Source organism: Rhodnius prolixus, unplaced genomic scaffold (assembly GCF_049639745.1).
Source record: "Rhodnius prolixus isolate KJV_2025 unplaced genomic scaffold, Rpr scaffold_12, whole genome shotgun sequence".
NCBI lineage: Eukaryota > Metazoa > Arthropoda > Insecta > Hemiptera > Reduviidae > Rhodnius > Rhodnius prolixus.
This window is the reverse complement of record NW_027411635.1, coordinates 8,877,472-8,905,455: the sequence shown is the minus strand read 5'-3', so window position 1 is coordinate 8,905,455 and position 27,984 is coordinate 8,877,472. Positions and strand designations below refer to the sequence as shown.

Here is a 27,984-nt window from a genome sequence, read left to right as displayed (position 1 = left end):
TGTAATTGGGGATAATTTTTCTGAAACATAGCATGGGAATTATAATCATTTGAAATTAATAAACGCCAATATCGATTCCCCATTATTATTATACTTATTATTTTTCTCAGAACCATTGATGATTATATTAATTTGTGAAATTATGTTGAAAAAAAGTGAATAATTCAATTAATTAATTTTTTCACATTTCGCTTCAAATTCACGTAATAATACTTTTATTAATGAAGACGTGAGAAAGTAAACGTATGAATTGTTTAAAAGAGGAAGACAATTAAGAAAAGATGAGTAAATCAAACATATTTTGTTTCAAAATGGGAACATTATTGAACGGTAAGTGGATAATTGTAAATCAATTTTAATAATATTTAAAAAAAAGATCTTGCCAAATTCTCATATTTAGAAAATGGGTCTAGTTCTCTTCTATAATGCTTCGGATCAAGACGGATTAGGCTAGCTAGAATAGAAGTTTCAATATTATCTTTCCAATAAAATAAAAAAAGTAACTCAACGTAAATTGCTGTATATAGAATTTTAAAACATTTTTGGAGTGGTAACACTGTGTACATTACATAGAGATGAAATTAATTCTTTAATTGAAAAGGATATTCTTTGTTCCTGTGAAAACTGGTTCTCTTCAGATCGTTTTCATGCCTTCGTTATCAAGAAGATGAAGTAGTTCATTTCTACTGCTTCAAGGATTCATCCCAAAGAGCTGATGGTAGGCTCATTATTTATCTAAGGAAATACAAGGGACACATTAAATAATAATAGTTCGTTATTTTTGTTGACAAAAATGGAAATTGCGATGCGAATGCAGTAACTAAAGCAGTTAATAAAATAAATCGGTGAAATACCAAAAATCCTCTTATTAGCGATTAATCCGATTGCCCAAATATGACATTTGTTTTCGATACCACAGAAAACTTTGTCTACGACAAGTCGCTCCATTTCCAGCGTCTTAGTTATCTATTTCAGTTCTTGATTCTTTATGTCGCAGACAAGTTGGGACATGTTCACAACTAATCGTACAACTAACGATCTATTTTAACCAACTGTCTCTGATCTGCAGTAGTGTACTGGACAATATGGAGAACTCTCTTATATATTAACAATAAAATCAAAATATCCTTCAGTCAATTGAATCAAATAATATATTGCACTTTTCAATAATATGCACAATCTTTGTAAATTAAAATAAAGTTTCAAAAAAGTATATACTTTAATAATTAATAAATAATCTACATGGATGTTTGATTATTATACCTGTTTTATATTAACACTTATTCGATAATTGTCTCAGGGTCTCAGATAAGTTTATCAAATGTAAAACTTTTTATCCTATTTCGGTTTAGTAGCTTACGGATTGACCCAATACAATTATTTCCTTTGTATTAGTAATATAACAGCAATATGGTAATATAGCATCATTATCCGATGGCATGTGTTGCATTGTTGTGCGAAGTGCTTGTTTCTACAAGCATTTTTAATATTTAAACAAATGTCATATAAATGTGCGACCTGCCTTAATATAGTTACGAGACCTGAAAAGTATCTTTTCAGGATACTCCAGTGCATTTTCAAAGTACAAAATCTACACAATTGAAATGCTCTTATGAGAGTTAATAATAAGTAAGTAAAGATTTGAAATTTTCACATCCTTAATCAGAAACGGCTTACTCTGGGATAATAAAGACTTGTTTTCCTTGAGAAGTCCTAACCAATGTTTGTTACGGCGGCACTAAGAGCCAGCAATCGGGAACTTACAAGCTAATGACGTCAGCGGCGATTTATTTCCTGTGGTAAGTGTTACGCAAGAGTAGTGTATCAATAATTTCATCTTCGTTTCGCAGCAATAATTGTGCATCAACCTTGATTTGCTTCATTTCCATGAATTGGAAATCTAAATGGTAGCTTACCACAATAATTATCAAGCAAAGTGATGGAATGCTGCCTCTTTAAACAGCTTTAAATTCTATTTACTTTAAATCTAAAACCACAAGTACTTGCCGTAAAACTGGCAGTCTCTTTAGAGTTAGTAATATGGACGACTCCAGAAACTATATATAAAAAAAAACAGATTTAAGGCACTAGAGCGTGAACTTACCACTGAACAGACCACCATTACAATGCATTCTTGTCAAATCCATCTTAAAGTATTTTGAAAAGCTACAGATACTTTAAAACCTATGCAGTACTTCTAGCTTTTAACGAATACTATATTTTTAGCAGACCTTTAAGTATTTCTGGAAATATATAACTAAATACAGTCGGGACCAGAACATTTGGATGAAGACGTGGAAGCCAATCTACTGAGGCACTGAAGATTCACATTATTTTCTTCAAAATGTAATTTAAAAAAATTTGTATTCTCACATATCTTTAAACAAATGAATATAAACATATTCAATAGTATTATTGAAAAAGGAAATCAAACCAAATTTAAAGTTCAACATACCATAGTTGTGTCAAATACAAGTAAAATTCTTTAACTAGTAACTTACAAGTTAGTAAAACAAAATTCGAAACAGCAATTGGGTATGGTTTTACATCATCCAATTCAGAATTTCGGCAATTGATCTGCATTCAAGTTTAATGAAATTTGTTGGTGTCATATTAATTTTTAAAAACAATTTTATTGTAGTCGGGCGATCTAAATACGTAACTTATAAGAGAAAACGCAAAATCTAAAAATCTATATTTGAAATATTTCACGAGCTAAGAGATAAAAGTAAAAATCTTTGTTTGCGTCATTAATTGTGCGAAAGGATGAACATTTATTCCCTTCATACTTTAAATCGTTACTTACACGCTTAAACTTATGGTTAACATTGTATAACAATAATTAGTCAGTAGAATTGATACAAAGCACTTAAATAACATATATTCCTAACTTTACTTCAACATTATTGTTGAGTATTGTTTATCTATTTTTGGTGACTGATTGATTAAATCCAAAGTTAAGAGAAGATTATTGCCAATTTCAGCTGTAATTAATTTATATTATGCCAAGCTTTCAACCTAGAGACTAGGTCATCTTCAGAGCCTATACTCATTAACAATTGTAATTTGTTTTACAGGGTTAACCTTTAAGGCATACCACTCTTTAAGGTTAACCTTTAAGGCATACCACTCTTTAAGGTTAACAATGTAAAAACTTTATCCGGATGTTCGATTCAGAGTACGTCCATGAGAGGGGGTTGGATAGATGCCTTCTAAAGCGATAGGTAATTAAATATGACTAAAACGTTCGGTGTTTGAAGAGAATTTTTCAGAATGGCTTTCTTCAGGATCAGTGAAAAAGAATTAATAAAAATGTAATGCACCTATTTAATTTCAAAATAAATAATTAATTAGTACTTTTTTAGAAAGAGAATTTTTTGTTTTATGTTAGGATTTCTTGTCAGGCATAAGTGTTTACATTCCTCATGTTTAAATATCTAAGTTTCGTGACCGTAAATTATTGAACTAAGGATTCAAGATTGGCGAGGAATCGGTCAAATAAAAACAACAACTCTTTTTGCCAACGTTTCGACAAATATGTATATTATCTTCAAAAACGTTTTTGAAGATAATCAACCAACCCGCATAGCCACGCCCTGAAAAAGACAATATATTTGTCAAAACGTTGGCAGAAAGATGAGTTGTTGTTTTTATTTGACCGATTCCTCGCCAATCTTGAATCCTTATTCCTCATGTTTTTGCCTAACAAAATTAAACTGCAAGTTTTTCATTTTATAATACCCGATAGTCCATAAAGCCCTGATAGATATGAGGTTTTAATGCAACCGTTAATTTTGAAGTCCAAACTTTATACATATAATCTCTTTTCAAAATAATTCACTTTGTTTATTGTATATTTATATATTGAAAATTTAAATAGGTGTATTATATATTTCCATTAATGAATGAATGAATTTTTATTGCTTTAAGAGTACACCACACTACTCATAGCAATGAGCTGACCATTACGTGGCTTATTTACAATAAGAATACAGAACATAATACAGTATAAAACAAGTATAAGGCAGTTTTATAACAAATTTTAAAATGATTAATATTTAATAAATTTAAAAACAGAGGGAATGACTGAAAAAATAGTAAATGAAATCAACGTTCTTCCAGACAATAATATTGAATACAAAAGTAAAAAAAACGACGTATGTGTTAATAAACAAATAAAACGGCAACCTTGATTCAAATAAATAAAAAGGAGAACTTTACACGAAGGATCCAACTAATTTTATATTAAAGGTAGCCAAGCATGATAAAGCAGGCAAATAGGTAGGTAATAATCATTATAATAAAAGGCTATATCAAAAAAACAAATTGCAAATTAATTATAATTCTAACAATAATTTTCTAAGTTTTAAACTTTTTATTATAAAAAAAAATATATATATATATTATTCAATTTATTAATGATATTCTCAGCTGACAGTAGATCCAGTAATTTTCCTCTGTCTGAACGTTGTCCGACTACGTATTTCTCGATATATGTGTTCCCTAAAAGAGGAAAGAATTGAGCAAGATAATAGAGTATGTATTAGTCTATCTTGACTATTCCTGCAAAGAGGGCATTCAGATTTCTCCTAAAAAGTTATTGTAAAGTTTCTATGATAAATCCGGTCACGACGTTTTCCCAGACAACCTTTAGCTGAGCTAATATTCATGAGTATATTGATACGAATTTTGTTTCTAAGATAATTTTGGGAGATTCCAAAAGAGTACATATCCTTGTAAAAAAGAAGTATTGAAACTACTATTAATGGTAGAATTAATGTCTTTAGAAATCAAATGGTTTAAATATTTTTGTAATTAATAATTATAATTTTCTTTGATTAGAAAGGGATTTTGGGCAATTCAAATTTCCTATGGACCGATAATTGAAAGGTATTTCCGTGATTAAAGGAATTAACTTGTTAAATGTGTACGTTTCCGTTAATCGTGATTATTACAAACTATTGAAATACATAGTGATGGAATAAACTATAATATAATCGTATAAGATGCATTTTAGAATATATTATACAAAATAAATGTTTCATTCAATTAATGACGCTATTTGGATTGAATATTGATCTGTACACACCCTGAAAGTAGGTAATTTGTCGGAAAGTTGGTAAAGATTTTTCTAATTTATGAACGCTTCTCAATATCCTTAAAAAATAATTCGTAAAGAAATTATTTTAAGAATGAAGTATACGTTTTAAAAAAAAATAAAAACATTTATTCAGAGGTTACATAAGGTTTTTGGAAACTAAGAGCGACTAAGAAGGGGAGTTCTTGGTCAACAGCTAGAGAGAATGAGGAAAGCCGATCTGACCGGTTTCTACATTCGCAGTTAAGTTTCTATCTTAACTAGTAGAAGAGAGTTTCTAACTTAAATCTGGAATATATGTCACTCTTGGCTGACCCTAATTTTCTAAAAAAAAATAATAATAATAATAACTACAAGCAGGAAGTTTAAAAATATTATTTTAAAACAATATGGCGCTTGTCAGTGGCTCACCCTGAATTTTAAATTTTCCAAAGCATATATTTTAAGTTATCTACATCCTCTGAATACATCTCATATGTATCTTGATAGGAATTTTATTACCTCAATCCCAAAAAATAAATAAATAGTCCGTAGTTCTGAAGTAACCAAAAGAAGATTCTATACAGTTCTGTGCAAATCCAAGAACGTCCTTGGTAAGCGAATCTTCGAGGATAATGGTATGGCCGAGGGGACGTTAACCTATGTTGACAATAATATTAAAGTAGACTTAGAGGTACTGATAACTTCCCGTAAGTTTAAATTATTGCAAACGAGTGAAATACATACGAGGGTCGTTTGAAAAGTCCGTGCAAAAATAAAAACTACTTAATTTTTTGGGGTAAACCTTTTTTATTTTTCAACATAGTCTCCTTTTAGGCTTATACACTTCGTCCAACGCTGCTCTAGTTTGTTGATCCCTTCCGAATAATAGGATTTGTCCAAGTCTGAAAAATAGCCATTCGTTTCTGCAATCACCTCCTCGTTTGAATAAAATCTTTTTCCCGCCAGCCATTTCTTCATATTGGGGAACAAATAGTAGTCCGAGGAAGCCAAGTCTGGAGAATAGGGGGGATGTGAAACGAGTTGGAACCCTATTTCCATTAATTTTGCGACCACAACTGCTGAGGTGTGAGCTGGTGCGTTGTCGTGATGGAAAAGGACTTTTTTGTGGGCCAATCGTAGGCGTTTTTCTTGCAGCTCGGTTTTTAAACGGTCCAATAACGATGAATAATATGCACCTGTAATAGTTTTACCCTTTACCAGATAGTCGATGAGGATTATTCCTTGCAAATCCCAAAAGACAGTCGCCATAATCTTTCCAGCCGAAGGAACAGTCTTCGCCTTTTTTGGCGCAGATTCCCCCTTGGTAACCCATTGTTTAGATTGTTCTTTGGTCTCAGGAGTGTAGTGATGTATCCATGTTTCATCCACAGTGACGAAACGACGCTTAAAGTCCTGTGGATTCTTCTGGAACAGCTGCAAACCGTCCTTGCAACACTTCACACGATTTCGTTTTTGGTCAAGCGTGAGCAATCGCGGCACCCATCTTGCGGATAGCTTTGTCATGTCCAAATGTTGATGCAAAATATTATGTACCCGTTCATTCGAGATGCCCACAGCACTAGCAATCTGACGCACCTTCACTCTTCTGTCATCCATCACCATATCATGGATTTTATCAATGATTTCTGGAGTAGTAACCTCAACAGGGCGTCCAGAACGTTCAGCGTCACTTGTGCCCATATGGCCACTCCGAAAATTTTGAAACCACTTATAAACTGTTCTAATCGAAGGTGCAGAGTCATCATAATGTTTATCAAGCTTCTCTTTAGTCTCCTGAGGCGTATTGTCTTTCATAAAGTAGTGTTTAATCAACACCATTTTTTGAAAATCACTCGACTTCCTCGATTCAAACGAATGCCAAACACAAAGAAATAGACCGATCTGGCTGAAACTTGGTGTGTGTTCTTCCAAGAGATGCTACTAACTAAACATAACCTCGATACGCGCCAGTAGTGCTATCTCTCTGACTTTGCACGGACTTTTCAAACGACCGTCGTAATGATGGAATAAACTATATTGTATGATGGTTTTGGTTTTTTTTTCGACCGTTGTTGATAGATGATTTTTGGGGAATATCGAGGTGCGGTCTTAAATAAAAACAACTTTTTTTTTTGCTTTATATACCAACGTATGCTTTACACCAACAGTTAAGATGATGATATAGCTCTACATTAAACTTCGCAAAACTTTTTTATAATACCCTGAAGAAGGTAGTAAAAATTGCCGAAATGTTGGTATAAAGCAAAAAAAGTTGTATTTATTGATGATCGCACCTCGATATTCCCCAAAAATTATATATTTTTAATAAGTTTAAGCGTATAAGTTGCGTTAATATATTTAGTTTTTTTTTTTTTTTTTTTTTTTTTTTTTTTTTTGGCGCATCGACTGCTGAGGTCATTAGCGCCCCTAATCATTTTAATCTTCTCTCATCTTTTATCCACTCGAGCTGGGTCGGCACGCGTCACCTTCGGGCTTCCACATACTGCACCTTGCTGAGCAAGGTAGGGTGGAGCCCAGGTATATTGGAGTATATATCCCACTCATCCCCTCTTGTCCATCGATCCAGTCGACGAGGGGGAGAGTGGAATATATTCGTGCCTTCCCCTATTTACATTAACTTAAGATATTAACGCAAGACCAAAAGTGTTTTATTACCGAATATAAATAAACCTAATCTACCATAAGGAGGCTATTTCCTTAGAACTATGATAATGTGCAGTACTTTTAACAAATTTTCCTGCACATTCTAAAATAAACTTAGTCTAAAATTAACCTAGAGGGGTTGAAATACTTTTATAAAATTTCTTTCAACCCCGTTCTGTGATCTATCCTAAACATTCATACAACTTTCTTACTAATAAATACATTCACGCTAATAAATACATTCACGCTTAAAATACATTCACGCCAATAAATACATTCGCGCCAATAAATACATTCACGCCAATAAATACATTCACGCTAATAAATACATTCACGCCAATAAATACATTCACACCACATTTCATACAAGGGGAAAGTACTCGATATTCCTTTCCCCTTTAAAAGAACTAAACTATAAACTAACCTAAGTGCTAACCTAAATTTTACAATATAAATTAATATGTCTTAAATATGTAAATAGCCTCCTTATGTAAGGAGAACCCTCTTCAAGAATAGCGCACTTGTCATGTGGCAGGCCTGCTCTTTCTCTTTGGCTACGCAGTGCCTGACACCCTTCCAACACGTGCGACACTGTCAGCCTTTCTCGGCATCGGGGGCACCTCGGCCTTCTTTCGGCGATTAGGAGGTACCCATGTGTCACACGTGTATGTCCAATCCTTAGCCTTGTCAAAATCACAGATTCGTGCCGCGGGTAGTTCTCGACTGTAGCGTTCCAAACACGTGGTTTAATTTCTTTTAATTTTTCGTTTGTGCGATCCCACTGCCCTTGCCATTTATTTCTTATTAGAAGTTTCATATATACTTTTAGGTCAGTGGGACGCACAGGGATGACTTCATCAGTAGTTGTAGAGGCGGCACGTTTGGCCGCCTCGTCCGCTTGTTCATTACCGGACACACCAATGTGGCCCGGGACCCAAGCGAACGTCACCCTTTGCCCACGTGAACGCAATTCAGATAAATAATAAAATATTCTGGAGACCAATGGGTCCGTCGAGAACTTATCCCGGAGAGCCATGACTGCACTTAGTGAGTCGGTTAACACCAACGCTTTATTATAATTTTTGTTTTTTATGAGCGTTATGGCCTGGCTAATAGCAAACAACTCGGCCGTGTACACCGATGCATAATGAGGGAGTGTCCAACTAAGGGTAACTCCCTCTGTGTACACAGCGCTACCCACACCGTTGCCCATCTTCGACCCGTCCGTAAAGACAGGTCGGAAGTCATAGTGAAAATTCATAATTTCTAATAATTTTTGTCTATAGACAACGGGGGAAGTTTCTTCTTTTTTGTGGATTGCCAGGTCCATGCGGACTTTTGCAGAGGGCAATAGCCAGGGAGGGTCAGGAGCAAAACCCCAATTCATAACTTCTCCCAACTCGATGCCCTCCGCTGCTAAAATTTCCTTTGCCCGGACCCCGAGGGGCCTCGTCCGCGTGCGTTGGTGTCGAAATTCCATATCATGTGGGCTCTCAAATATGGCGGGGTACAAGGTATGAGACCGTTTCCCCCATATTCCGGCTGCGTAGGCCAGGGTGAGTTGTTCTCTCCTGAGCTGGGGTGGCAACATCCCTGACTCTACGTAGAGGCTTTGTAACGGACTGGTTCGGAAGGCGCCTGTAAATAATCTAATTCCTTCATTATAAATTCTATCTAGTAGTTTCAGGCGTGATTTGCGCGCAGAGCTATAAACTGGGGCTCCATATTCTAATTTTGAACGGGTGAGTGTAATGAAAATACGTTTTAAAATTTCCCGCTCCGTCCCCCACTTATAGCTTCCCAAAAATTTTATTATGTCGAGGGTTCTCCTTGATTTTTTGCTAGTGTAGTCGATGTGATCCTGCCAGGATAACTTAGTATCGAAAATGAGGCCCAGGAAACGAACGTTGGGTTTGTACTGAATGGGTGTGCCTCCTAAGTATAACGTTGGAGCATTATGCTCATGTCTTAGTCGACAAAAGTGTAGGCACACCGTTTTAGTTCTAGAGAACTTAAACCCGTTTCTATTGGCCTCATCAGCCACTCTATCTATCGCCTGTTGTAGGAGTACATTAACCTCGGCTAAGTCCTTGCCTGCTAAATAAATGGCGAGGTCATCAACATACAATGATATTTTTAGGGGATCTCCTACAACTTCGGCTAAACAGTTGACCGCTATCGTGAAGAGTGAAACACTTAGAACCGATCCCTGTGGTATTCCGTTTTCCAGATGGTACTGGTCTGAGAGTACTGACCCCAGACGAACTCGAAACCTACGTGATTCCAAAAATCCACGAAGGAATTTTGGTAATTTCCCTCGCAGACCCCACTCGTGACACTTCCGCAGAATCGCATACCTCCACGTTGTATCATAAGCCTTCTCGAGGTCAAAAAACACGGCCAGCACGTGCTCTCTACGCATAAATGCATTTTGCACATAGACCTCTAGGTGGCTCACTTGATCCAACGTGGAACGATGTCTGCGAAATCCCGCTTGATGCTGGCTATAAAGTCCTCTAGTTTCTAATACATATACTAATCTATAATTGATTATAGATTCGAGGACCTTACTCAAGCAAGTGGTCAACGAAATGGGTCTGTAACTGGAGGGATCGCTGGGATCTTTTCCTTCTTTAGGGATCGGTATGACAATTGCTTCCCGCCAACCATCAGGATATTGGCCGGTCTCCCATATGGTGTTGTATAACCGGAGGAGGCCTTCTTTTGCAGTTGCATTCAAATTTCGGATCATTGCATATGGGATTCCGTCCACACCTGGAGCGGAATCTTTACATTTCTTTAAAGTATTTTCTAATTCATGTATGGTTAGCGGTTCATTGTAAGCTTCACTGATAGCAGTTTCAAAATCGAGTGGCTGTTGCTCCACGTTACCTTTTCGCCGGAGGAATTCTGCCGAATAATTTTGTGAGCTGGAAACTTCAGCAAAGTAACCAGCCAAGGACTCGGCTACCTCTCGCGGCTCGGTAACGACGACATCATTGACTTTTAATATTGGTACCGACGGGGTTTTTCGTCCGCCAGAGAGGGTTTTTATTTTACTCCACACCTCCTTCAAAGTCGTTGACGTGGAAATTTTCGACACGTAGGAGGTGAGACTTGCTTTTTTTGATTCATTGATTATACGCCTCTCTCTGGCTCTCAGTCTTTTAAAGTTTATTAGATTTTCATCCGTCGGATACCTCTTGAATCTATTTAAGGCCTGCTTTGTAGCTGCTATGGCGCTTTTACATTCTGGGGTCCACCATGGGACGGGGGTTCGTGGGACTCTCCCGCCAGCTCTCGGAATGGAACCACCAGATGCCTCCTCCAGGGCCTTGACAAACAGCTCGCTATCCAGAGTGGTATTTCCTGTAGAGGGTGGTATTACCACTCTGGCGGCATAAGCAGGCCAATTCGCCTTGTTGATGTCGTATCTCCGTGGAGTTACAAAGTCGGATCTGGAGATGGAGCTCGATACTAGGATTGGGAAGTGGTCACTATTATACAAATGGTCTAGTGTGGTCCATTCTAGACGTACTGCTATGGTGGGAGTTGCAACACTCAGGTCAATCGCACTAAAGCCTCCCGAGTGTGCATTGAAGCGTGTTGCTTCACCACTATTGAGGAGCATCAAGTTGCTATTATCTATAATCTCCTCAAGAGCTCTGCCTCGAGCATCAGTCCCAGCTGACCCCCACCAGGTGTTGTGACAGTTGAAGTCCCCCATCAACAACACCGGCGCAGGGAGCTGCGAGAGCAGATTTTCCAGATCACTTCTACGCCAATAGATGTCTGGCAGATATATGCTAGCTAACGTGATCTGTAGTGGTGTAGCTAGACGCACGGCAACAGCTTGTATATTAGTTTGTAGGTTGAGACGCCTGCTAGGGATATTATCCCGTACACAGACGACTACACCACCGTGCGCCCTCCCACCTGGGGCAGGTTGTACCTCATGACTGTATATTTTGTACCCAGGTATGTGAATGATCTGACCTGGGCGTATCTTCGTTTCCTGGAGGCACAACCCAAAAGGACGATATTCCGCCACCATTCGGCGTAGTCCTTCTTTATTACTTGTATAGCCCCGCATGTTCCATTGTATAATTGACTCAAACATTATGATTTTTTTCCCAATATTAAACCTGGCAGGATCTTTTTAATATCTAATGCATTTAAAATATTGAATAAAGGTAACCTACTATTCATTATGTTATAAAATAAACTCAGTGTATGGAAATAGCTGCTAAAATACATGGATGCTGTGATTTGATTTAACTCTACAATACATTTACTCAGTGGCACACTTATCCTTGGGCTTGCCTTTAGGCCAACCCTTTTTTCTTCGTCTGGGAGGATTGTCGGAGGCATTTCCCCCCTCCGATTCTGATGCTTCAATGTCCGTCCCCATAAGAAGCCACTGCTTCCTGGGGGAGCGAACATTGGATTTGGAGGACGTTTGTCCTTCCATTAATGATTTTCTCCCCCTAGTCCTAGTAGGGTAGGGGGGTGACAGAATCGTCTTTACTTTCCGCCTCAGGGAGCGTTTAGGTGGACTGACCACTTTCCACTCCCCTTTGGAGGCGGTTACATTTTGAGGTGGGTTTAACGCCACCTGTATGGCGCCCCCACTAGTAGTGGGAGCAGTTGGTAGTAGCCCTGAGGCTACTGTCTCCCCCTGAGGGGAGCTTATTTTTGATGGTGGGGCCGAACCCACCTTTGGGACTACTCCCCTTAAAGCAGGGGAGGTGGTTAATGGTGGGATTTCTCCCACTTTTACAATTGTCCCCTTTAAGGCAGGGGAGGGGCCTTTTATTAAGTGCCCTTGAATTTGGGCGGAGCTTGTTAAGTGTGCCACTGGTACGGGTGTCCTCAACTTTTCTGCGAAGGATATTGCACTTGAAGCATAAGCATTACTTTCTACTATTGCCCTCGCCTCATGGTAGGGCAACTGCTGCAGTGTCTTTACTTTTTGGATTTCTTTTTCCTTTATTAATGTGGGACACCCAGAGGATCTGGCAGAGTGTTCCCCACCACAGTTTACACAGCTTATTGGGGGTGTGCACTCACCATCATGCATGGGCTTTCCGCATGTGCACACCGCTTCTGGAGCTTTGCAACGCATTGAGGTGTGCCCGAATCTTTGACACTTATAACATCTCATTGGAGATGGTATGTACGGGCGCACCTTCAGTTTATAGAATGCTGCATTTATTGACTGTGGCGGTTTAGGCCGATCGAAGGTGAGAACAAGAGAAGCGGTGTCCACTAAGGACCCATCTTGCCTTCTCTTAATCCTCCTCACCTCCACTACTCCTTCATCTGCCAAACCCTCTTTTATATCTTCTATTGTGCTATTTAAAAAGTCCCTGCAAGTAATTACTCCCTGTGAACTATTTAACCGTTTGTGGGGACCAGCTTCAAGTTCAGCATCCATGTACTTTTGCAATTTTAAGATTGCTTCTGCTTGTATACGGTTCTCAGCTTCTATACAGATAGAGCCATCACTGAGTTTTTTTACACTTTTGGTCTTGCCAACAATACTCTTTATAAATTTATTTAACTTAAACGAACACTCGTTTACAAAGGTACCCTCCTTCTTTTTAACCACGAAGTATCTTCCCCAGTTGTCCTCTTCGAGATCTATGAATTTATAACTTACCTGACTCTTGCTTTCCTGCTTGTTGCCGCCCTTGGCTTTCTTCCTTGGCGGGGAAGAGGGGCCAAATGGTTGCAGGGTGAACTGCAAACCTGATTTCGTAAGTCCTGTAGAAATGTCCATGTCCTCGCCATGTCGTTGCCTAGTTTGAACGGTCGTTTGGGGTTTAGTAGGTTGGGGAGTGAGGGAAATAATAGGAGGTTGTGGGTTCGGAATTAGGATAGGTAAAGGGAGAGGGTTATGTGGGGAGGGAGTGGGATTGGAGGTTTGGATAGGGAAAATGGGTGGGCTGAGCCCTAGGGGGTTGATTTGATTAGCCATAGTAATCAAAAGGGATTCATCAAGGTTCGTGGGCCCGCCTCCACGGACGCTCAAATGGACCCGGTTACTGTCCGGGTGGACCATCAAACCTTGATATAGTCAGGTGCCACGGAAGACAACGTTCCGGTACCAGGTACCGACCCGTGCCCCCGTGACCCCCTTCCTACCCCTAGGAACCTGTCTGAGACAGGGTTCCCTAGCCGATTTCCTGAAGTAGGGGTATCCTCCAGGTGGAGCTCTCGGGTGAAGCCGAGGCCAAAGACATGTGTTGGGATAAGAAGCCCGCAGGTCAACGTCTCCCTCAATGCCCAGGATCCTCTTTTCCACCCTAGCCCCAAAGCCTCGCCACGGCACGCGAGGGAGAGATATTTATACTCTGACTCTCGACGAGTGCGTGTCCTTGTTCGTGCAGTGTGTGTAGTCGTCTGTATAGTGTGAGTGTTAAGGTGTGAGTGAGGTGTGTGGTGGGGAGCTCGAGTTTACCTGTGGGTTCGCTAAACCCAAGTAGCTGCACACAGCAACTACCTCTGCAGGTCCTAAGTGTAGTGTGTGAGTGTTAAGGGGTGTCAGTGTGAGTGTTGAAGTGTTGTTAGACTGGGATACCCGCAGGGACGCCAAGCTCCCTGAAGAAGTGGCTAGTCCACTTCCCCCTACGGGGAATATATTTAGTTTATACAAAATAAATGTTCATTCAATTAATGACGCTATTTGGGTTGAATATTGATTTTTTACTTTCTATTGTATTACTTAAAATAGAAGTAAGTCAAATCTTAATAAGTCAAGCTTGTGTAAAATCTTTTGAAATTGAATTTTGACGAATTTGTGGTAATTTTAGATCGTATAGACTTGATAACTAACTAAAAATTAAATGCAAAAGTTTGTTTCATTTCTCATCATTAAGAATTATTTAAGAACCCTATTTTTTTTAAATAAGCAGAGACCATCTGAATTTTAAATTGCCCAGCATAGGGATAGCCTAATAGTGCACCTCAATAATGTTGCCTTAATATTATAATTTCATTTCTGTGAAAACCGGGTAAAAACATAAATAATATTTTAGGCTGCATCTTTAAACTTTGTTGGCACTGTGCTCACCTCAATGCGACGTGTCCTGCGTTGAAGAATGAAAGCCAAAGAACAGGAATGTCTGGCAAATGTTTGTGGACAAGGCTCGGGTTCTTGCCCTGTTTGACCATATTCAGCTAGAAATATTTCCAATTATCTGGAAAAAAAAAGGGTTCAATTTGTTGTTTAGAGTGGCTAGCATGTAGTCCAGATCTAAACCACATTAAACATTAATAGGGATGAGTTATTAAGATGAATAAAGGAGACGTCCTGCTTTTTGGGAAATCCTCCAAGACTTCAGAGGTTCGCTCAGTGTGAAGAATACGAAAATATCTTTTAGGATTGTATTCAAAACCTCAACAGATCGATGCAACGTCGTGTGCAAGCATTGATTAAAAAGGATGGATTGCAAAGTATGGAAATACGCGAAATTCATGTCTTAAATGTTAAAAAACTATTTAATAATAAATAAACAGTTTCAAAACAAACTACTTAAAGAGTAAATCGTGTGAGTATCGATTATTTAAAGGTAGTTAAAAAAAAATCAATCGAAACAAGAAGAAATACTTGGGGTCTCCCTTCAAGAACGCAATGCCAAGGACGACCAGATTTCGTGTGAATAAGCTATCACTTCCTATACAACGTCAATGCCGCGAATGGTGGAATTATTATTATTTTTTTAAAAAATCATTCATTTATTTTTTTGTTTGTGTTAATTGCAAACAATTAATAAATATATCCAGGAAGTCAATTTTTTTTTTTATTTAACACAAATTATAGGTCAAATGGATTGTTGTTTTCCGAAGTAAGACTACAGTGCAGACTCAGACTTGATTAAGGCAAGCCACATACTCAAATCGACTTGAGAATATAAATGAGATTCTTATGTACCTAGGGGGTCTAAGCTTTAAAGAGGTGCATCTAATAACGCCGCGTTGGTACAAGGCGCCCGTATGCGAAAATTTATTTCACCGCACTGTTTACAACATTTACAATTATGAAATGAAAAACAAAATTCTATTAAAAAAGTAATAATTAATTTCTTTTAGGGATTTTTGTTTTATTTTCTAGAAAAAATATTATAAATACATTTAAAATGGAATTCCCCAAAAAATTATAAAATCCCAGAATAAGTTGGTGTGTCTTCTGTTCTGACTTTCAGAACAGTCTGCTTATTAACAAAGTAAATAATTTAAAAAGCATTTGAATATTTCATTCTTTCTTTAAGAACTTCAGTGATGTAATAATGATTACATTTCACTCAACTAACTTTTACCAGAGATTTAAAGTATAAAAACCAAAGTATCAATGTTATATTGTAAATACTTCAGTGGCCATTTACTCTTTAGACTACTAAAAAGAACATTCGGAAACAACATGATAAATGCCTCTTTTTGATTAGTCACTAAAAGAAGTGAAATCAATTCTATTAGGCTCAAAACAATATCTTATACTATCATAAAAGATAATCGAAAATTTTAAACTAAACAATCTAAATTGAATAAGCGATCTAATCTTTACCAAATTACCGTACTATTTAAAGCTACTTTCTTATTGTATTCTCATATATATTTCTTTATTCTTATACGGTATTCTTAAATTTCTTATACTATTAAAGCTATTTTATTTATAACTATTTTACTAAAGCTATTTCATTACCTAGGACCAGTAATAAAGACTGGTTGTTCTTAAAATTTTCAGTATGTTCGCATGAACAATAAACGAAGATTTGAATTTAAGATTTTACAAATTAACACCTCCAAAATCCTAAGGCCTCTAGAAAACGACAGCCATTCAATAAAAATTAAACGCTGACATTATTCAAAAGTTGCACCAAACCAAGACTAGCGTAGTTTCAAAAATCGTTCCCTAAAAATTCTAATCTAGAATTTAAGTATCTTTACTTTATCTTAGAGATGACCAGTTTCAAGGAGGACAAAATTGTTAGTTGTGTGTACAGAGTCACAAGTTTTTTTTAAAAGAATTTTTCACTGAATGCGTTTAATTTGCACAGACTTAATTTATCGTTCAGATTTTAAAGGCGTATAAAAGAAAGGTTTAAAAATCTATTAAAGAGGAGGATTTTCGATTTCCCAGAAATCAAAACGGTACGTTAAGAGAATATTTAGAACTCTTGAAATATCTACACAGCGTTTAGCTTTAAAAGAGTCGCAAGCTAATCTACATTTAAGCAAAGGAGATTACCAGAAAGAGAAACTATTTTAACTTTTACTTAGGAACCATTAAAGGTAAAAAACTATTATGCTCTTTTATTCTACCTGATCTGTTAAAGTGAAGAATTAAATTTTTGGCATTGTTAGCTAATTTCTATAGTATTCAGCCAATAAAGAAAGTTTAAACTGCATATCATGCCAAGTGTAAGGCTTTATATTTACTCCCGTTGTCCCATTGCATTAAAAAATATAAATAAATATACGATACGTGGAATAAATTAGAAATAAGAAAGGTAGAAAAGCAGAGGACTCAGTTTTTCTCCTTGAAAATATTTTAATATAAACCTCAATATAGAAGAATATTAGCTGCAGTGCAGAGAAAAGGCGCCCTTAGAGTAATCAGTGCATATCGGACAGTATCGGAGCCAGCTGCCTTAGTTCTGGCAGGTATGACCCCAATAGATCTAATGGCCTCCGCAAGGAAGAAAGCTTATCTATTGAGAAAGGAAGAAGGCGTGGATGCAGGGGCTGCTAAAGAATTAGCCAAAGCTCATGTAGAACTGGAGTGGACTGCCCGATGGGCCAACGAGAGCCGGGGAAGATGGACGGCCAGATTGATTGCAGATCCATTACTATGGGCCACAAGGAAGTTCGGTCAGGTCGACTTTTACATGACCCAAATCCTTACAGGACATGGCTGTTTCATGGTATACTTAGCCCGCATGGGAAAACGCCCTGATGGTGCTTGTATATACGGTGACTCACCCAGAGACGACGCTGAGCACACACTCTTTGACTGCGTGCGGTGGAAGGTAGAAAGGAAAAACATTATGGACGTTACAGGAGTTATTGTCCCGGAAACGCTGATGATGGCAATGCTAGGACGCAAAGAAAATTGGCATGTCATCGCCTTGAATATTAGGAGGATTTTAAGGGTAAAGAGGAAGGATCTGGAGAGGATCGAAAGATAAGAACTATCTGTTTGTAAAAGGTGACGAATAATATAAGAGGTGCCTCCCCGAAGAAATACCTTATGGTGGTGCCGTGGAGGAAACTCACCTGGAAAAGAGGGGGTTTTTAGTGGGTGAAGCCCCACACACCCGCCTCGGCGGACGGTGCCTGTTGGCATTTTCCCCCTCTTAAAAAAAAAAATATATATAAATCTCAATACATAGAAAAACATTTGCAAAGTTTTCTTCTAACTTTAATGCAGGCCAGGCTTAATTTATAATCCAGTTAATTCATAATGCCATGTTTTCTTCTGATAATGTGCATAACAGACAGTTTAGATTGTTCCTTATCTTCATATGAAAAAGATACTTTTATTGATTTTACTATGACCGTTTCTTAATCTGATCGCTATTATTATTTTATTATAATACTGTTGTCTGGTTAATGTATAATAGTACTTGTGGGAACCATGGTTTTGTATTTAAATGCGGTTCTATGCGGACATAATATTGACCTTTGGTGAGAGATATCTCACGGAAGTTATTCTGCAAAGCTGAGATAATTTTACTTTTAAATTGAATAAAAGAATATTGAGTACGCGCGGTAATCGATTGATTAATTCCATTGTTATTGGTTTTTAGCGGCTTTGTCTGTGATTTCCTTACCAGTTATGTCTATATCTGGGAATTCATTGAATTTATTATCATTTATTGTTTTTTTTCCCTTATTAAACTTGTTATAGTGGCTTATATGTGATTGTTATATTCTTGTTTATAATAATTTAAAATATCAGGCATATTACATTTGAATCTGTTAAGACTGGCCAACTTTTAATCTTGACGTTGTTTCATAATTTTCTACAACTTTTGGTTTGTTGACTTTTTTTTATTTGTTTTTTGTTTTTGAGTAACAGTGGTCACATACACACGGTACACCTACCATCCAATTTGTAATTATCGGACTTAGGGGCTCCGGAAAACAGATAATAACTGAAAACTCAAAATTAAAAAAAAAATGCATGGCTATAATACGTACATGGATTAGGCTAACGTACATGTTAATTTGGTGTCCGTTTTTGCAAGGTATATATGGCTTCTATTGAGGCTGTTCAGAACAAGTTCTTTCGGTGGTTAGCTTGCCGTTTGAAAATCCTCAAAGAAAACGTTATCTATTCCGATCTACAGATCACTCTCAATATTCCTCCAGAAGAATTTATTATGATCTCTCTTTTCTCTGCAAAACTCTCCATTCTCAAATAGTGTGTCCTTACCTTCTTTCTCTAATTTCTTTTAATATCTCATACCATACTACACGACATTCTACTGCGTTCAAGGTACCTCTTACTGCAAACATAACTACATTTTTTACTCCCCTATCTTTCGTACAATCATTTTGACTTAGATTTCTTTGGCAGTGATATTAAAAAATTTGTAAATAAAGCCAGATGTCAACAATTTCTTTAAACTATTTGTATTATTATTATTGTTTTTTGTAAATTATAAAATTGGATTATTGATTCGTTTTTTTTAATTTAAAATAAAAATAAAATAAAACCTTTACAGATGTCCTTTTTCTATGTAGAAAAACCGACATTTAAGAGAATAAGTCAGATATATCAGCTTTTGGTCACTCCCTAAATAAATATAATCTATATCAGTGAATCAGTAGTCGTCTCTGTCTCAAAAAGAGGAAGATTTGTAGCAGAAAGTGATGCTGTACGCGTTATAGTGAAATAATGAAAGCGTCATTAATTTTGCATACAATATTAATATTAATATTTTATGAACATATTTATGTTTATATCCTAATTCTAGTCACTCTGCATTAGCTCATGTTTACTTACTATCTCTCTGGTAGTATAGGAAGGGCAAGGTCAATTACACGTGGTTCAAGTTACAGAAATGGTAGCCTGTATTACCAGCAGTGCAGTCTGGTAAATAGACAATTTTGGAATCATAAGGTAAACAATGCACACACTTTTCTTACATTAAGAAGTACATCAAAAGAATTACGGCAATCAAAAGAAATTTCCGCCAATGTCGTAACTTAAGACCATGATGTTATTTTCTGGGGTATGAAGAAGTATCAAAAAATAATTAAACACTAAACAAAACAATTCTATACAATTAAAGAATTACGTATTAAATTTAGTAATGTTTAAGCAAGTTTATCATCATAATTCGATAATAGCTCATATCCTGCTTATAAAATTAACCACTAATTTTTTAACTATTTCATAATATATTTGTAACTTGTACAATGCTATCAAGAAACACTGATCTTAAAGTATATATTAAATTGTTTTACAATTTTTACAGTATCAGTTGTAAATAGTTTTATCCGTAGAGTTAATAGTTAATAGGCCAGCAATCTCCGTTTAAGGAATAGTTATATCTAGAATTTCCATAGAATATAAATTGCAATAAATTTATTGTAATTGATATAAATTTTTGTTTTCGCTAACCACGGTAAGAGTTGGGATAGCACAGAATCTTGAGTACAGGAAATTAGGACATCTTTATTTTGTATTTAGGTAAACTGAAGCGAGAGAATATAAGCGTAACGCTTAAACAATAGGGTCTGGTTAAAAAATTAAATAATAGACTTACGAAATTTACAATTAGAATTGCATATTTGGGCTCTGCGTGTATAGGAATGAATGCGTGCGTAATAGATGGCACAATTTTTCATCCCCAATTGAGCTTGTTTCCTAATTACTGTTAATTCTGATTATACCAAAATTTTCCTTGTCAAAAGGGAACACTCAATAAGAAATTTTCTCTGTATTCATTTAGACAGTAGATCTACAAATTACTGATATGTATGGTAATGTTGATTCTCTGATCTAGTAATAGACTATTATGAGTCACTTCTTTCTGCCGGCTGTTGAATCCATAACAAATACCATTTCTTTTGGCTAGCTAATACAAAAAATCTAGTGTAACTTTCTCATACGCGCAGTTTGAGGTATTCCTGGTGCTAGCAGTCAAATGGTGGAAAAAGTTAGGACTCTGTGCCACAATGTGAAGCATGCAATAGTGCGGCATCTAAAGGGAAAAAACATTACATTTGCATCGAAGAGGGAACTGATTGACGAGATGTGCTGTTATAGTTGCATTTCATGATCGCAATGATTCCAACCAAGTAGAGAAAGTGGATGAAGAAAAACAAAAAGCGTAAAGTTTCAGGATTTTGGTGAACGAGAGTTTCGGAACTAGTATCATTCCATAACGAACTCATGACTTCTCCCTGGATTTAGGGATTAAGAGAGCTACATATCTTGGCGGAGTCGATCATTTTGGTTTCTGTACGTATAATTTATCGCCATACATTTAAGGAATTTTAAGCTGATTTTTTAGACAATCGAAATAATTTCTCAATAAATTTATAGTTTATTCAATCTCAGTAGTTTTATTTCCATTAAATACTTATCTTTATTGATTGAATTGTATGCAGTGTTCTAGCAACCAAATCTCATTGGGTAGTTTTATGGTAAACTTTTATACGAGAATGACTTTTTCTTCTTATTATATTAGTGCAATGTGAGCAAGCACTAACTCCTCATGTCATGTCCCACTATTCATTTGATGAAGCGCACGACAAATGGATTATAGATTGTGGTAGCGGCTAGTTGAAGTGTTAGTTCAGGTGCCGCTACCCTGCATCTCTTTTTCAACCTGTCCCTCAGTTTAGAGATGGCCATCTATATTTTTAGACACTGTCATTATGTACCAAGTACTCGTGCTTGGATTTAATTCGAACACAGCTTTCTATAAAAGCAAAATACTGAGCATCTATTAGCATCATCATCTAGTACTTCAGAAATATAAAATCATATGTTTAGTTATAGAAAGAAAATTGATATTTTGTACTTATAGTGAGTTGGTATTTAACCTAAAAAATTGTTAGTGTTTTTAAGTTGTTGCATATACTAAAACATTGTGTAAGTTAAAGTTGTCTCAATCCAGATAACTTGGTATTGTTTCAGAGTGATTATAAAGCCAAATTCAATGAATAACAATAACTAGAATTACTATAAATGGAAACTTATTAGTCCAATTAATACTTTCTTGCCTCTAGACGTTTACAACTATAACTTTAATAACAGTGATTATACTCGATGTACCAATATTTCTGTAATATTTCCTGAGATTTTCTTAGTAACAATGCAAGTGAAGATGGATTTGTTGCATTATTTTACAGACTACATATTTATGGTATTGATAGTCTCATTGCTAAAATTCGATATTCATTACAATATTTAAACACAAGTGAGTTCTTATTGTGCTGGTACTTTACAGATAACTTCATCTTGGCTTAAGTGTCTCTTAACAGTCTCTGAATTTAGACGAACAATCTTGGTAGAGGACGTGAAGATAAGTCTTTCTTTGTAACAGTATGATCCAATATGTAGATTCCCACACTACACCATAAATTTGACCCCAAGACAGTCTAATGTCAGGTTGAGGATGTAACTTGGAGTATTTCTTCAGCTCATACCCTGAAATCTCAGCGATATAGGTCTCATTGGACTTTCGTCCGTCTAGAAATTATCCACTAAACATTTATGATCATCTGGCAATTGAACATCAATTATTACAAAGAATTCAAGAAAACATTCATGAATTATAACGCGTAATTGTTGAACTTCTTAGGCTCTACAGGGCCATAAGTCTTCAAGAACTTTGAGACAGTATTTGTAGAAATTTCCAACGCTCCAATGATATTTCTATGAATTCTTTTAATTATTGATTCTAAAATGATTTTACTACAAATGAATGATGAAGATTTTTCTTGGAATCACAGAAGTAGATCAAGTTCATTTCAAATGAACAGACGGATCTTAAGAAGATTTGAGTGTCTAGAAAATTTGGCACAATCAGCGACCCAGTCTATGAAAGTTTTTAGAAGTTTTAAAAAAATATAATAATCCAAAAGAAGAACTTTGTAAATTAATTAATAATTTTGTACAGAAAAATATGTACGCAATTTATAATTGTTTAAAAAAAGTTTTAAAACTAAGATCCTTACACTTTACAAAGTTTATAAAGTGACCATGAACTTGAACTCCTTTGTAACAGATACAATGTATCTCTATATATAAATAAAGATAATAATAATAAAATACCACACTCGGAATAACAAATTTCACGAAATACTATCATTTTTACGAAGTGGTACAATTTAGCATGATGTAGTACCAATTGGTTCGCGAGCCAAAAATGGTTGGGAAACGCTGCTTTACAGAAAAAATGGTAAACAACTTCCTGATTATTTTAATTTTTTTTCTTTTACAATTTTTTCTGATACGTAGCTGTTTGGCTTCAGTATGCATTCTGTTCATTTCATGCAGCTACTGTAAAGTTGACTGACTATACACCATGCATCTGCCTATTACCATAGAAGTGAAAAACGTTCATTTTAAAAGTCAAATATTTAAAAAAAGTTGCAAAAAGTTATTAATGTGAATTAAATAAAAAGGTTAAAAGAATACGTTGGATGATTGAGATTTTATAGCATTTTTAGGTACAAGATTTGCTTATATGATCTGCTAAGTGAGATATCTTGTGTATTTTTCAGGGTAGATAATATTTTCTAAGAGATGTATTTTGATTGTTCAGTAGTCGTAGTTCTTCTTGTGTGAGGCACCTATCAAATTTTGGAGACAACTTATATTAATGTAGTATCCAATTATTAGCCATTGATGTGGATAAGTAAATGACAAGAAATTTAGAAACATTAAGAAAAATCTGTTTACATTTTTACGGTATTTGCACGTCTTCTTCCGACGGACGGAGTTACCCATGCCGCATAATACTTATTTATATATTTCTTTTTTATTTTCCACAATCTTGAAAAATAAAGTATTATTATTATTAAGAAAATCTCCGAAATAATTAAAAACAATTATCTAGTATTCATATATCATTTATCAGCCTAGATGCGCATTGTTTAGTCAGCTACATTTATAAATTAAATTTTAATTACTTTCTCCACTCCTTAGAAGAAATATATGAGGCCTGAGCCAGACTTCCATGCTTTTATTGCTGTCCGTTAATTTTCCATTGTATCAAAAGAAACAACTCTTATCAAATTTAAATGAAAAAAAGTAACGAAATCGCTACCCTAATACAAAATATGAATGTACAGTCGTAAATAAAAGTTATAGATATACATAACATAGACCTACGTAGTACGTACTTTCCAATTTGTAAAAACCATTTCTTTGGACTAAAGTGATCTCAAAATGTATAATCCTGGGGAAAACACTGCGGTCGCAATATATATTTTTTTTTTAATCTAGATTAAGAAACAACAAAAATCTTCATTTTCTACTAACTCGGAATTTCAAGAACAAATTTTGTTTAGCATCTACATTGTAAACAGTTAGTTGGACTGCAGTTTATTGAAATGATAATTTGGAAAAATTGGCCAACATTATCTCTCTCCTTTCCATCCTACTGATTGTTTACAGAAAATTTATTAAAATAAAACGGTGTGTATAAAATTTTAACATATTTTTTTGAGATAAATTAAATAAAAATTGATTTAGTAAAAAAAGACAGTCGCGGTTGATCAACTTTGTCCAAGAGTTTATTGACGGGTTCTCAACCAAATATCAAGTATTAAACATCCAACAATTTACCGGTTTTTTAAAGTTATACGTAGCCACTGTCAAACAAAATTAACAATTTTTCGAATTCAGGACCTCTTACAGGAGTTTAGATACTCACTCGGCTTTCTCTGACTGAATTTCTAAAATAACAATTATAGCGTTTCGTATGAGGACTTAGCACTTACAGAGAGAGGGTGAATGAGAAAAAAAAACTGAAAGAACCATACGAGAAATCCGCGAATTCGGATTTAATTAAACTCATTTAATCCTCCTTAAAATTATATAAGTTGAAGAACCATATTTTTCATTAAAATAATGCTTTTGGGGAAATCTAAAAAAAAAAAGTGATCAATCTCTTCAAGGGGAAAATCAGGTTCTGGAATTTTGACCACTAAGACCCATGCTAGAACTCAATCCAAATGCAAAAGTTTGAGCATTCTTAGATTTTATTTTTTTTGTTTTCGAGATATTCTGTTCATACACTCAAACTAACCCATTTTTTAAAGAGCGCTTTTTTTTGGATTCAGAAGTTCTCAAAATATGTATTACCGGTAAGTGAAACGCGATAATTTAATCTTAACACAATATTTCCTTTTATTAAGAATAAAAATAAAGTAACATTCGAAAGTTGGTACTTACTGGCCCAGGTGCCATATTTGACTGTGAGGTCTTCTTCAAGACTGGTGCAGAGTTTGGTCATTAGATGACCTTTGACAGCCATAAACAGAAGCCATAGGAAATTCGCGATGACTATACCCACAATCAGGACGCCTATTATAGCGAACGCTTCCACAATCCAAGTCATCGAGAAGGCATATATATATATAGCTTGTTGATCAAGCAGTACGTGATTGCTCAAAAGCTTAAGACACAGTATGCTTTCACCTGCCAGTTACAATAGCGGTCAGTTATCAACTGAAACTGAAGAGATAGTCAAGCGGTCATGAGGCTATCCCACTTCTACAGGCTTTCGGTATCCCCACCAAAGCCACTTTGATTTGGTATTCTAGCATTCAGACTTCCTATAGTTGTTGCAGTTAACAGTACGCACATTCGCATCAAATGAGCACGCATCTGCCATGTTGTTAAATTCTCAATTAATTAACTGCCCAAATCTTTGAAATCTTAATGTTACGCTCTTTATTATTAAGAATAGACGGTAGATCTGTAATTCATTCTAAATTATAACAAAATATTTCTATATAATGATATTAGAGGGGACATCGGCTCACTTATGGCACTTTAGAGGCTTTCATGTATTCCCTCATTCACTTTAAAAGAGGTACGAATTTTACTTAAATTTTATTAATATTAAACTGGTATGAGGCGGTACACAAGAATGTGACAATTTAGAAAAAAGCTTCCCCATATTTCCCCAAAGATGGCCTTATATAAATTTTCGAGAGAAAAATTTGAAAATTAAGTTTAACATCTATGCGTATGCAACTGTACACTGATTTTAAAGAAAATTGTACTGTTTTTGAGATTAATTCAAAAAACCAAAAATCAATTCAGTGCAGTGGCTCTTCTGGTTGGTTGATTTTGAGGAAAAGCTTTTTTTCGGTCCCTAAGTAGAATATAAACCAAACCCACCTCCCCCCAAAAAAAACCTTTTTCGAACTCAGGGGAAATCGAATATTTTGAAAAAATATTCGAAAATCTACATAGTTGCAATACCTTTTCTTATGTAGAATAATAAAAGAGTAAAAATTGTAGTGTACTGTTCAAATTTTATTGGTGACTAATTGATTCATCCAAATGGAAAAGAAGTATTCTCAATTTCATTCAAATTTGTTTATACATTATTTATTTATTCAACTTTTTTTGTTTTATCCCTTGGTTGGAGAGTATGTGCTCTCTGTGCTCCTTATGGGTACAGGAGGATCACTTCCTAGCTATAGTCCGATTTTAGGTGAGCTCCGACTCCGAAGCATAGGTTGTTTAGTCTTTCTAGCCGTTTTACTTAATTAATTTGCTGTCCACCTCGGATTATCTTCCACTGATTACTTTTGCCAGGAGTACCTTGAATGTTACATGCAAAATTATAAATGGAGAGCCTAAAATTTAAATATCTTTTATATTTTTTTTCCCAACGAGTTTAATGATTTATTTTGTTCTTTTGTAAAAGCTTTAGAATTTGGTTTGCGGCTCTTTTTTGACTCTCCATTTTATTTCAATTCTCATTTTTTTCTGATTCATGTCCTTTTTTATTTTTATTTTATTTTCTTTCTTTCTTTTTCTTGATTTAAAAGCCAACTCCTGCAGACGGCTATAAGCCATGCAATTTCCTACTATTATAAATTTTGTATTTTTTTAATAATAAAAATAAAGGATTATTATTATATAACTTTTTTTATATATATATTTATTTATCCAACTTTTTTTTAACATGGCAGCTATTATAAAACTATCTGTTAATCTCATAGGTTCACGATTACTAATAAATAAAATAATATGGCGTAAAAATTTGAATTTTTTACTTCGTTACCGCCAAAGCCAGACAAACTACGTTACTTAAAATTTCATTCCAAACAATCACTCCATTAAAATCCACATATCCAGGCTAACTTAACCTCAATTCTTCCCACAAGCCCTCCTAGCCCGCTATCCACGAGACCATCTGAATGCCTGACATCGGCTATCCATAAAGGTAAGAGCATTCCCTAACGCCTTAAGGGCCAATTACGGCTGCCATCACTTGATAAAAAAATTTCAGCGCAGAGACAAAACTTAACAAACAAGATTAAGTAAGTCCTACACATTGTCATGTCACTCAAGGTTGCTGATCTCTTTAGTACTATTCACATAATATTAAAGAAAGCGTTATACAGACTAGGCCACATTAAACACAGGCATCTAAGTAAAAAGTAAGTCAAGTAATGCCTATTTTTTCAGGCGGGCTTTACGTCCAACTACCTACCTACTATTAGATGAGGGATGGTGCCGGATAGCTAACCTACTTTTCTTAATTTTTTTTAACATCAAATAAAATTTACGACTTAGACTGAAAATTGAACCCAAAAAACATCTTATCTTTGCAAACGTTTTAGTTCAATTAAAATTTATTAATATTAATCAATTTCAAGCATACGTGTAATCCATCCATATATGTATACAATTTTTCCGAACTTTGTTGTCATCTTTGGCACAATAGCGGGCTTTCAGGTTCTCTTCTTTTGTAGTGGTAGAGTTTACATAGCACTAAGTATACATAACACAAGGTGTTATGAGTGAGGAGTGAGGAGTTAACTCCAGTTTTCTTTAGTTTTAGCGCAACGTATGTGTTACAAGAGGATCGTCAACCTCAAGATTAAAAACGCAGTACTTTTGCCTCAAAATACAGTATATAGGCCTTTAACCTATATAATATGCAAGCTTGACCATTCCTCTAACGTGCCTCAGACAGTTCAGTGCAGAACAAAATCATCCATGTATAGTAGTATATCATCATGTA

The 27,984-nt window shown here is 35.5% G+C and overlaps 1 protein-coding gene across 1 annotated transcript in view; it reads right to left on the bottom strand.

Moving 5' to 3' along the window:
* Positions 1-25,476, bottom strand: part of LOC141461691 (inactive hydroxysteroid dehydrogenase-like protein 1) — a 37,753-nt gene extending 12,277 nt beyond the window's left edge. Inside the window, exon 1 of the mRNA XM_074142931.1 lies at positions 25,170-25,476. Within this exon, the coding sequence (XP_073999032.1) occupies positions 25,170-25,335 (166 nt within the window). The 5' untranslated portion in view covers positions 25,336-25,476. The remainder of the gene's footprint in view (positions 1-25,169) is intronic.
* Between the last annotated feature and the right edge of the window lie 2,508 nt (positions 25,477-27,984).